The sequence below is a fragment of the Liolophura sinensis genome, chromosome 8 (genome assembly GCF_032854445.1).
Source record: "Liolophura sinensis isolate JHLJ2023 chromosome 8, CUHK_Ljap_v2, whole genome shotgun sequence".
In the NCBI taxonomy this organism is placed as follows: Eukaryota; Metazoa; Mollusca; class Polyplacophora; order Chitonida; family Chitonidae; genus Liolophura; species Liolophura sinensis.
Window position 1 is genome coordinate 45,964,538 of NC_088302.1, and position 12,052 is coordinate 45,976,589.

Consider the following 12,052-nt stretch of genomic DNA (forward strand, 5'->3'; position numbering starts at 1 on the left):
ATAACTTATTTTCCCATTTACACCCCATGTAAATCGTAAAGAGGAAGAATACTGGGACAAATGCAAATGTGTTGTCACTTTAATATACAAATAGCTCAGGCTCTGACCTGGGTTATAAGTTAGTATATATATATATATATATATATATATGTGTGTGTGTGTGTGTATATATCACAGTACATGTGCTAGTGTGAGGCCTACAGGTGACGGTATTTATAACTCAGACTAATATATAATAACTGTCACATTATATTAGTCCCAGAATTATTTTCCGGTCGTTTATTTAGCAACCGAAAAGTCGCAGCCTACCAGACCAGGGCTTCCTTGTTCGATTATAAGGCCAGAGCATAGTTTTTGACGTACCATTTTTTCCCGCGCTCTCCGTACAGGGGGCAGCACTGTCTACTGGACAACGTGTTGCACTGTAGTGAACTACACGTGTTGGTCGAATGATTGATTATCTGTACATAAAAGATGCCGTGATTGTAGGGCGTATGTATCTTTTTAGGCCATTGCCTTTTATTCGGACAATATGTGAAGCTTTATTAATATCTAGACTATATTGTAATTCAAAACTGAAAGTGAAAGTACTTTCACCGCAGGTCTATGGGGCTGTGATTATGCTTGTCCGAGATTGGCCAGACGTTAGATGGAAACGTCAGAACAATCTCGGGCTATGATTACGTATACTATCACAGTCCTATGTTGCCCCATAAATATTACCTAGAACACATCTGTTACTTCCTGTGCTCTCATTAATGCTCTTCGCCAAATAATGCGTCTGTCCGTACTGATGGCCGTCTCAGCTATTACTTGCAGGTAGATGTCCACATTAGGCCATCTACATGGACTCAGAATGTTGTTTTAAGATCCTGACATTTGTTGAAACACTGAGTCCATCTAGATGTGAAATCACAAGTAAATTCAGCAAGCTGATTGATCTCCCGTCTTATTGAACATTCTGACATTTACCTTGTTGGTCGACTCTACCAACCAAATGAAATGTCATAAATATAAATGACTATGATTATTATGCCTTAATGTGATGTTGAGGGGACTATAAGTATGGACAAACACATTATTCGGCGGAGAGCGTTAGTATATTGAGGACAACATAAAAAGTACACAGTAAGCCTGAGGACCAGTCTGTGATAGTATATGTATTAAAATGATGCACACGTAGCTCTACAGAGCCACCAAAAGTCCAGCTGTTCATTCAGACTGAGTGATACTAGTGTTTATAATGAAAGTTTATATTACTCAGAACTGAAACCTATGAAATAAAAGGCATAAATGTAAATGGATTGAATTATGCCTTGGACAGATCTGTTGTTGTGAAGTAAGCTGAACTAAATAATACTAAAGAATTCAGTAGATGTTCTCATAGAGAATCGGAGTAAGAGCTCTGCAGTCTCACACCTCAGGCACATACCATGTGTCTTCTGTGAAAGTAAGACGTTCACAAGTAACTAATATGCATGCTGCATTGTCTTCAGAATCACATTTAATTCCTTACCAACCTAACAGTCTTGAAAAATCATCACCCCTTAATTAAAACAAATCCAATCTGTAATGTCATGCTGTTTGTTCAGTCACATGACTGCCATATTTTCATGGCCTCTTTTTAAATTTTGTTTAACTGAATTAGTGACGTTTAACCACAAGTGTTGTTCACATCTGTGTTTGTGAAATTCATGTATTGCTGCAATGCTTAGCTTTTGAATGTTGGAATAGCAGAAATGGGTCTTGTTCACAAACGGGATACAACATTTTTTAAAGTAACTTGCCACAGTGGCCGTTATGAGTGATTTGGTTTTAACGTGGGGCGATGATCGTTGAGGCTGCTAAGGAATGATGGTGGCCACTGAAATTGTAGTGCTCATTTTTCTGCAGGTCTGTGCTTTTTCAGGAAACACAAGACAAATGCACGAGTGCAGACCATGGGCAGACTGAATATTAATGTCCTGGAGCAAAGAAAGATGCATGTAGGACTACAGTAGATGCACAGTAAACATCTGTCCATCAATTTTTTGCACTTACCATTTTGTCATAACCTATTTAAATTTTACACATTCATACTTGTTTTTGTTTGCCACTTTTACAACATGTTCCTACATCTTTGTCACTTTTCAATTTAGTGTGCATCAAGCCAAGTCAGTCAACTGTAAGGATGCTTTCAAAGAGATGGACAGTGGCCTGAGGTTTAGCTAGACATTGTGATGTTTGGCGTCAGTCTCTACAATGAATTGTAACAATGCCAGACCAATTCGCCAAACGTACTCTGTATATGTGGGTCATTTATCTTTTGAGGTGACCAAGGTGAGTTAATTAGAATTTAATAATGAAAACAGGGCCTTGTCGTTAAAGTTTTAGTGCAGCGCAGTGACCCATGATCGCTGTGAGCTCAAGTCCAGGGAAGGTCTGTCAGCAATCTATGGATGGTCATGGGTTTCCTGCAAGGCTCTGCCTGATTTCCCAGGCATAATGATAGCTGCCGTCATGTAAATGAAATATTCTTGAGTATAGCATAAAACCATACCGTTCACAGGCACATTAAATCTATCCTGGCATAAATTAATGTCAACATGCATGTTCCCACAAATTAAATAACCTGTTCTTAGGTTAGCCTCACCAAAAATAGTCGCTGACAATGACACAAATTGACAAAAAGGGGCATTTTCAGGGTCCACTCTAATGCGTCCGCCCTCTTGATAACTCAATAACGGCTGTGGTGTAGACTCTGAAAATGTGAATATTTTTCATGAATAGTCGTGATTGCCATGGATCCTTTTGTGAACAGTAATGTTCAACAAATGTTGAACAAATGTTTGTTACGGTCAGTCTGACATATTTTAAGCTGTTTCTTTCTGTAACTCTTGCAACTATGTTGCTCAATAAGAGTTACCCCACTCTGCAGCTAGAGGATAAGAGGCCTCCGTGGCTGACGCGGATAGCATGCTAGCACTGCACAATAAGCAATGAGCCTCTCGCCAATGCAGTCACTCTGAGTTCAAGTCTAGCGAGTGCTGGCTTCCTCTCCAGTCATACATAGGAAGATTTGCCATCAACTTGCAGATAGTCGTGGGTTTCCACTGGGCTATGCCTGTTTTTTTTTCCAGCATAATGCTGGCGGCCGTCGTACAAGCGAAATATTCTTGAGAATGACATTAAACGCCAAGTGAATAAGTAATTAAATTAGAGCAGAATAACGAAACCATGAATATTGTCTTAAGTGCATATATTTTGCTCTATTATTAAACATTTCAAATTTACATTTATGCCCTGAATATACCAGTACTATACTAACATACTTATGTGTTCGTATTGGGAGGGGGGTGGTCATGCATACTTACAATGTTTTTTTGTGTAACTTTTGATATGTTATTTTTATTTCAGAATGATTTGAGGGATTTGTTTGAAGACTGTGGGGACATTACTGAGGTATTCATAGCCAGCCAATCAAAGGAAATGTGTTTTACATATGGGTAAGGATTTTGAGGTTGAAAACAAATGTCCCCCAAGTATGCTCTTCACCTATTATTTGTCTTTAGGGACCTTGATGGCCAGGTGGTTAGCATCCTAACACAATGTCTCAGAAGCCTCTTAGCCATCCCCCCCACCCCCCACCAATGCTCTGCCTGTTTTTCTCCCATCAAATTGCTGGCAGGTGCAGTATAAATGAAATATCTTTTAGTGTGACTTAAAACACTGAAATAAGTAAATCATGTGGTTTATTCATCAGAACTTATGTGAAAGCCTATAGTTTGTTATTGGGTAATACATACTTGTAATATACCCTCTTAAAATTCCTCAACCTTCAGTGCAATTCGCTTATTTTTAAAGTGAACATAAAGTCAGCCATTAAAACTGAATTAATTAATAAAGCAGTTTTCCTGAAATGTTCTAAAAATATTTTAAAAATTCTACACCGCTTACCAACAAAACAAATAGCAAACAATTGCCTCTACCAAGCCACTGATTTGGTGACACCATTTTGCCTTGTTATAGCTGTCCAGAGTGACATCATAAAACATAGGAGCTCTCCTGTACCATCAGTATTAAACAATGTGACAATGAGAAAATACTAACAGTACGAAGGGGCTATTTTCCTTTCAGTTTGGCCTTAGGTCAAGGCAGTGGTCATGGAACACAAACATCATGTTTCAGCGGCCCTGCTCGTCCTCGTTCTGCATGGGTGTAAGCATTTGGCCTAGCTGGCTGTATTGACTTCAGGCAATTTACTGAATATGGCAGAATCTTCTGATTGGTAGCAAACCCTTTCATTCAGATTTTGGGGAGATATTTACATGATAAATCTGACTTTGGTAAGGAAAAATATTGAAAAGTCATAATACTTTTCTTCGAACAATGGACCGGCCCGGATAGCACAGTTGGTAGAGCGTCCGCTTCGGGACCAGTAGATCCAGGATCAATCCTTGATCGAGTCACACCTAAGACTTTAAAAGAGGAAGTTGTAACTTCCTTGCTTGGCATTCAGCATGAAGGGGATAGTGCAACGACTGGTTGACCCGTATCAGTATAATGGCGGGGCGGCTTACTTGTCTTTGGTAAGTCGTCTCAGTGAAGCAGCACTAAATAAAAGAGCGGTGGAAATCCGTCCTGCAACAAGAAGGCACCTTACACGTACATGCACCCTTAGGATTCCTTCGTCGTCATATGACTGAAAAATTGTTGAGTACGTTAAACCCCAAGCACTCACTCACTCACTCACTCGAACAATGAGCCTGGGGGAAACCCACAACCATCCGCAGGTTGCTTGTAGACCTTCCCAAATTTGACTGGATTTTTTTACATATTTTTCGATGATGATTGTCCTGTATCATATTTCTATGTGTACATAGTGGCAGACTTTATGCCCACTTCAATTTAATTTTGGAGACAAAACTACATTGATTGAATTGGCCAGTTTTAGAGCTTCACAAAGAGAATATTTTTATAAATGAACACAGAATAATGCCTAGAATGTGCTTGAATAAACACCTTGTAAACATGCGAAAAGGTTGAAGAATTACAGTAGTGTAACGAAGGGCACATTTTGATGCAATATTTCAGCAGTTGATTTTGCCATCACCTTGGTGAACATTACATAAAAAGGGGTGTGGAAACACAGCCACGAAATACAGACTAAGCGTTAAAATCTTGATAGGATATAGATACTGGAGAAATAAACATGCTGGTGTTCGCTGAAAAAATAAAAATAAAATGAAATTCTTATTGCGATTGAATTTCTCAGGAACAGGGAAAGTGTCAGTTTGAGAAGGCTGACTACGTTTTATGGAGTATTCTTCAGTAATAACTACATGTACCAGACAAAACAAGTCATGCTTTATGGTTAAACCATGTTTTCATCTGCTTTTATTTCAGATTTGTAAGTTTTAAAAATTTGGAGGCAGCTAAACGAGCGCAGGCAGACCTACACAGATGGGAGCTGAAGGGCAACAAGATCACTGTGGAGATGTCCAAGAAAAGCATTGATGATGTGAAAGCAAGTAAGAAACTACATGACTCCTGAAGGTTTAACCAGGAGGACAATGTATTATTTTATTTGTGAATGTAGCCTTGTTATAAAGTAACTGTCTCTGATATTTGATAATTCATAACATAAAATACCAAAGAAATGTTATGCAGAAAAAATGTGCTGGACATAAATTAGGTACAAGATACTCAAATTTTAGAAAAGGCTGCAGTGCTGTAGTGGATAGAGCGTCTGCCTTTTAAACGGTAGATCTAATGAATCAAGGTTCAATCCCAAATCAAGTCATACCTAAGACATTAACATAAGTAATCTTGGTATTATCTCGCTTAGTGCTCAACAGAAGAGGAAAGTCCAGGTGTCAGTATAGTGACTGGGTGGGTGTCATGTCTGGTGTTTTCCGTATGCCATTCTGGTGAGGTGGCATTGTAAATATGCCTGAGCAAAATAATGTTGAAAACCAAGTTAAACACCAATGAAATAAACACAATAGTCAAATCTTGGATCAGACCAATTAGTTGTGGTATTAATTGACATTTGATGATGCACCAGAAACTCACCGATACACTAATAATAATTGGTCATATTTGGTTTTGTCAATTTTTATTGATAGAAAATGTTGTCTACATGTATTTTAGAAAGGAAAGCCCAGTTGGTGAGAGAACAATACACAGAAAGGTCAGTTTCCAGAGGACCTGATGTTAAGGAGAATACTGACCATGCGGAGGGATTGAAAAACTTCGGTCGACTTAAGGAGGCTTTCAGAAATCTGGAATTGGAGGCTGAATCGGGGAAAGGTTGGTATAAAAATAGACACCCTAGTAGGTCATGTCACCGGTAGTATTTGCCAATTTTGCCAAGAGCATGTACATGTGACAATAATTGAAAAACATATCATATTTATAAGATTCTTAGATGATAACCTGAGACATGCCATGGAGGACATTTGCTTTAGCCTTCCTTTGAAAAAGAAAGGAACTTAAAAGTGTGCCATCGGCATTGTCTGTGATATTTTAGAATATGGCCGTTGTTGCACACATCACTGAATTCATCTGTAATGACACCTGTGTAGAATATGTGGACTAGGAATCCTGTCATGCTACTCTTAATGTCCGATGGGTGATGAGCAAAGTTGAGATATGATAATGTGAAAGTTTTTCCTGTCATATACAGGGTAGCTTTATACATTTGACTGTCACGGTGGGTAGATGTACTTTGTGACATGTTACTAACCATTGTTCCCGCTGTTTACAGAGTCCCACTTTCTTGACCTTGACAAGGTAATGAAGGATGTGAGCGAAGAAACGAATAGTCGTCTTCCAACTCGTACCTCTAAGGTGTTTGGTCTTGACACATCTGTGGAAACAGCCCGTGAACAACTCCTTGGATGGTAAGTACCTGTGAACAAGTTTCTGCACTGATCAATACAAATGATGGCAGATACAGTTGCCAAGTTGTGATGGGATTGACCTTTAATGCATCTGACTGGAATGTATTCTTTGTTCATTCATGTTGAAGGCGGCCGAAGGTCTTTTGCTTGGTTAGATTGCACAGGAACGGGAAGGCAGCATATTTTGTACTTTGTACTTTGTAGCTTTTGTCATACCTGGAGCATCGGCATTGGCATCCAGTAACAGTGAAAGCAATGTTAAACAAAATGTTAGGGGGTGTTTTAAAAAAGCACTACTTGTATTGAGCTCAAGTTTGCTGACAAGTAGAGCACAATAACACGAGACAGATGTTTCATCACACAATTCATGACTTGTGTATTATGTATAAAAATAAGTGTGAAAGTAAATGTGAAGAGTGGTCTCTCAAAATGCACTGCATGTATTGACCTGAAGTTTCTCATACATATAAGCACAAGGCTGTTCCGTTGCTAATGCTGTGTGTGAATTGTAATAACTGATAATTCATGATTTTAGTACTTTATGTGTTGAGTTGAAGTTTACATTCATGTGTCTCCTACAGGGGAGCTCTTTGGTAGCCTTACCTCCAAATTTTGGTTTAATACCACGAGATGGGTTTAATGTGCAGCAGGACCTGATCTATGGTTATGAGAAATATTGATTGTAGCGCAATGTACAATGTTACAATGTAGTGGTATCTAAATTCTAACGTATTACTATCTTCAACGGGACATAATGATGAACTGGGAGAATGGAACATCCGACATCTAATGTCAGTGTCTTGCTGCCGTGTGTTTGACAGGTCAGCGTTGTTAGGCTTGATGTCAGTATGCTTTTATTTACCAAATGAAGTGTCACATGGAGTGTCTTTGATGTAGTGTCTCAGTGAGGCAGGTTGAAGGTTAGGGCAAACAGGGCAAAACAGTTGAATCTCCAAATCACATCCAAAGCAGTCAATTCCAAACTGGATGTGTACATGTAGGTTTTTGGTTTGCATAAATCCATAATAAATTCACCAAGGGCTTCCTAAAACTGAAATATAGACCTCTGGACATGGTATTAATGCTACAGGGTTGAATGGTCAGAGTAAGCTAAAACAGATAAATGTGCAGATTTTCGCAGCAGGCCGACTTTTTTTGAAAATCCAGAAATCATATATACATGTACATGTATGATATATGATCATCACCATATGTAGATCAGCACTGTTGTTTTGTCACATTTGAAAATTTGGTGCTTTTGTAAAATACAGTCGTAATTCTAAGAAATATAATTTCATGCATGATTGAAAAATGTGGATAAGTATGGATAAAATCAGAGTTAAATACATGTATAAGCTTCATGTCTGACAGTCATATATCGTTCGTAGTCCGTAAAGGGCGTTCCAAGTCGATAATTGCAAGATCCATTTCCAAAATAACGTTTAACACTAGCTCCCAAAGACAAAGGTATGTAAGAAGAAGTTACGGAGTTTTACGGTTACTGTAGTGGATTTATGTATAGAAATTCATGTACATCTGAATGAATTGTAAATTCATTGTCATTGCAGTAAATGCAGCAAAGCATGTAGCAAAGATAAAAGAACTGATGAATTCATGGAGTCCCTTCAGTTGATAATCAACAACATCGACGCTTTTTTGAAGAAATCCTGCAGAAACTCTGCCAGTACCAGTGACAGTGCACTGAAGGAAAATCGTTTTCAGGCGGGCAGTGATTCTCATGCTGATGAGAGAGAAGCGGTCATATCCAGTCCCGCTTTGTCCAGTGTCACTGTGGCAAACAGAAGAACGGAAACGGTGAACTTTGAGAAATCTCCATTCAGTGGTGCCCGACCTAAAGAAAAAGTTGTCAGCAGCTCTGAGGAGGAGAGTGGGAGTTGTGGAGAAGATTTAAGCTCCAGTTTAAATTCCAGCAGTGACGCATCCGTCAGCCAAGGGGAAAATCTGAGTTCTATGGAAGCATTTGTTCAAACAGGTGGTGTATTACAATGATACTTTGATTAAACCAAAAGACTTCAAGACATGCATACATGAAAGTTGTCTGGGAATGCAATTTACACCTCCCAGTCATTAGATATATTTTATTTATTTATTTTGATATGTGTTTTACGGCGTAAACTCAAGACTATTTTATTTATACGATGGCGTATTTTAAGCTGTACAAACAGTATAATATGGCCCGTCTGGATAGTGTTAGAAAGCATCTTTGAACAATTGAACCCTCGTACATCTTTAACTCATAATTCTTTATAAATATTTTGAGCCATAAAGTTCAGTTTTACTGATCAAGATATGGTGCAGTTATCTTGTTAATATCTGTCTTGAGGATCAATCGATATATGAGTGTTGCCTTCCAAAATAAGCAAAGCAAAGAAACAAACCATAAAACAAATGCAGAACCTCTGTAACTTATAATAGGTGATGTGGAATAATAAAGTTCTTCTTTTTCTTTTTACCTTTCCACAGTATTGGGGCGAGGGCGTGGCAGGAAGATAGCTTCCAAGCTACAGTCACCTAAGTCACCTGGGGTTTCAGCTTTCCAAAAATCGCCACCATCAGGGTGTTTTCCTCGCGGTTCAAAAACCCCTTCATCAGTATCCTAGTCTTCTTCATCAGTGTCGTCATGTGCTTCATAGCTGTCCTTATGTGCGTCATGAGTGTCATCCTCTCATTCACCTAATCTTCATCTGCTTCATCACTGTCCTTCATCACCATTAGTGCCCTCACTTGCTTCATCACTGTTTCCATCTCCATCATTGCCCTCATTTGCTTCATCACTGTTTTCATCTCCTTCATCTCCATCATTGCCCTCATTTGCTTCATTACTGTTCTCATCTGTTTCATCTTCGTTAGTGTCCTCATCTGCTTCATCACTGTCCTCATTTCCTTCATTGTCCTTATCTCCTTCATCTCATCTACTTTGTCATTTTCCCTTTATTAGTGTAGTATCTGTGTCCTCATCTTTTGCATCATTGTCTTTATCTCTTTAATTGGTGTTCTCATCTCTTTCATCAGCGTTCTCATCTGTTGTAGTCTGGTCTTCAAGGAAGCTACATGTACATATGTGTTTTTTTTAGCCTAGAACTTTTGATATGCTATTGATTGTTGTTCTTTTTGCAATTTTTGACTTTACCTTGTTTTCTCTTATATACATGTATGTGTACTTCAAGTTGCTTTGAACTGTAACACCCTCTATCATTTTAAAAGAGTATTTGTTTTAATATGCTGTGCGTGTATTATGACGTAAAAGTTGCTGTTTTAGTGTTGCTTTACAAATGTTACACTTCTGTCATCAACTTTATTATTTTTTTTTTACTTTTTTTAACCTAACTTTATGCACTAAGCTGAATGTTGACATTTCTCTTGTAAATAGGTTTCATTATGCCTGTGTTTGAAAAGACACAAGGGACTAGAAGGACAAAATGATAGCTACTGTGCAAAGCTCCCTAGCCACAGACTGAATCAAGCTCACAACCTCAGTCTTGATTTGATTCTAACTGATTTGATTGTTTTTTTAATACTGGAGAATATTTCACTTATACAGACTTGATCTTAACCCCTCGACCTGGGCCCCATCCTCTGCATCCTTAACATTGGAGGTTTGGCAAGTCTAAAGACTATGTCTTATTGCTGCCTATAGGCTTTCGTTGGCATGTTTGATAACTTGTATTAAGTTGGAAAACAGAATTATGAAACGTGCTTGACAAAAGATTGGCCATGTAACAACTTGTATTGTTATACATTTATACTTTTTGTCTTTTTAGGTGCCTAGTATTTCATCTCTATCATAACTAACATTCAAAATTTGAATCCTATTTCACCCTCAACTCTGCACATTGCATTATTAAACATATGATGTTGCCAATAAAAGTAAAAGTAAGCTGTCTCCTACAAGGAGAATTTGTGGTAACTTGAGATATTGTTGAACGTGGTGGTAAAGCTCTAAAAATCTTGGGATCTCCTTTGTTCATTGTCAGTCAAAATATTGAAATGAAGAGAGAATTGTATTGATTCCATTTGTTCAAGACTAATGACAAATAGTTTTAAGTATTTTGGGAGGTTATCTTTATATGAAACAGACAGTCTTAAAATGTATCCGTGAACATTTCTCTTTTCTTTTTAAGAAACTTGTACACCAGAGTTATTAATTTAAATTGTAACGTCGAAGGCCGTGTTCGTCTGTGAAACAAATCAACCCAAAAAGATTGAGAATCAGCCACTTTGACTGCATCATCATGTAACTTAGACGTTGAAAGAAACAGATTGAACTGCAGAAGTTTGCAGGATTATGTACACGTAGTTGATTTTTTGTATATGATGCGAAAATAAATTGTTGATATATTGCTCAAATTTATAGAAAAAAAACTTGATATTGTTGACTAAATTTATTTTTTCTTGCAGTTTAAGTCATGTTTGTTTGGTTTGTGAAACACTTGTACATTTATTGCAGCATCTTGTTCTGGTGTTTGTCTTGTTTGAAAAAGGTTTTAACTATCCGATTTTTAATGTATGTTGAATATATAATGTTGTAAGATATGTATGTATGCAAGTTTTGTCATGTTTTAAGATGTATTTTATAGACTTTGTTGGTTTTCTGATCCTGTTTATGATAATAATAAAACTCTTCAGAAAAAGATGTTCTCCATTGTATTTTTTCTTCAGCTTAAATTACCAAGTTATGCTAATGCTGCAATGCTGCTGAAAACAAGCCCGGATTTGCTCACTTTTGATTTAAATTTATTTTAAGTGTTACACTTAGTATCACTTAGTAGTTAGTAACTTGGCGGCCAAAGGAGTCTTGAATCATTGACCGAAAATGGAAATTAACTTAGCAAGACCAACGAAAAACTGAAAAAATTCATGGACATACATGAATGAATCATGACCCTGCGCTAAGCATGGTAATGTGGCATTGACCTTCAATTGTGACAATAAAAAAGAGCATTAAAACTGAAAATATCTTGAACCTGCGGATGGTCATGAGTTTCCCCTAGTCCTCTTTTCTCCCACCATAATGCTGGCCGCGGTAGTATAAGTGTATATTCTTGAATACGGCGTAAAATACCAATGAAATAAAATAAAATATCTTGATACCGGCACGTGTAGTATCAAAAAAATGAATTTAATATACCTGCTGACAGTTATTCCAA

General features: G+C 37.7%; 1 protein-coding gene across 1 annotated transcript; it reads left to right on the top strand.

Annotated features, from left to right (window-relative positions):
* The first annotated feature begins 397 nt into the window (after positions 1–397).
* Positions 398–11,497, top strand: LOC135472584 (uncharacterized). Its single transcript, XM_064752143.1, has 8 exons — positions 398–492; positions 2,139–2,319; positions 3,397–3,485; positions 5,386–5,510; positions 6,133–6,291; positions 6,749–6,884; positions 8,453–8,877; positions 9,369–11,497. The coding sequence occupies exons 2-8, from the start codon at positions 2,242–2,244 to the stop codon at positions 9,503–9,505; spliced, it is 1,149 nt and encodes a 382-aa protein (XP_064608213.1). The 5' UTR covers positions 398–492; positions 2,139–2,241; the 3' UTR covers positions 9,506–11,497.
* The last annotated feature ends 555 nt before the right edge of the window (positions 11,498–12,052 follow it).

Excerpts from the sequence above, each read along its gene's own strand:
- LOC135472584 (XM_064752143.1), top strand. The coding sequence starts at position 2,242 with ATGAATTGTAACAATGCCAGACCAATTCGCCAAACGTACTCTGTATAT. Across the intron at positions 5,511-6,132 it reads CATTGATGATGTGAAAGCAA|AAAGGAAAGCCCAGTTGGTG; the intron begins GTAAGAAACTAC and ends CATGTATTTTAG. Across the intron at positions 6,885-8,452 it reads CGTGAACAACTCCTTGGATG|TAAATGCAGCAAAGCATGTA; the intron begins GTAAGTACCTGT and ends TTGTCATTGCAG.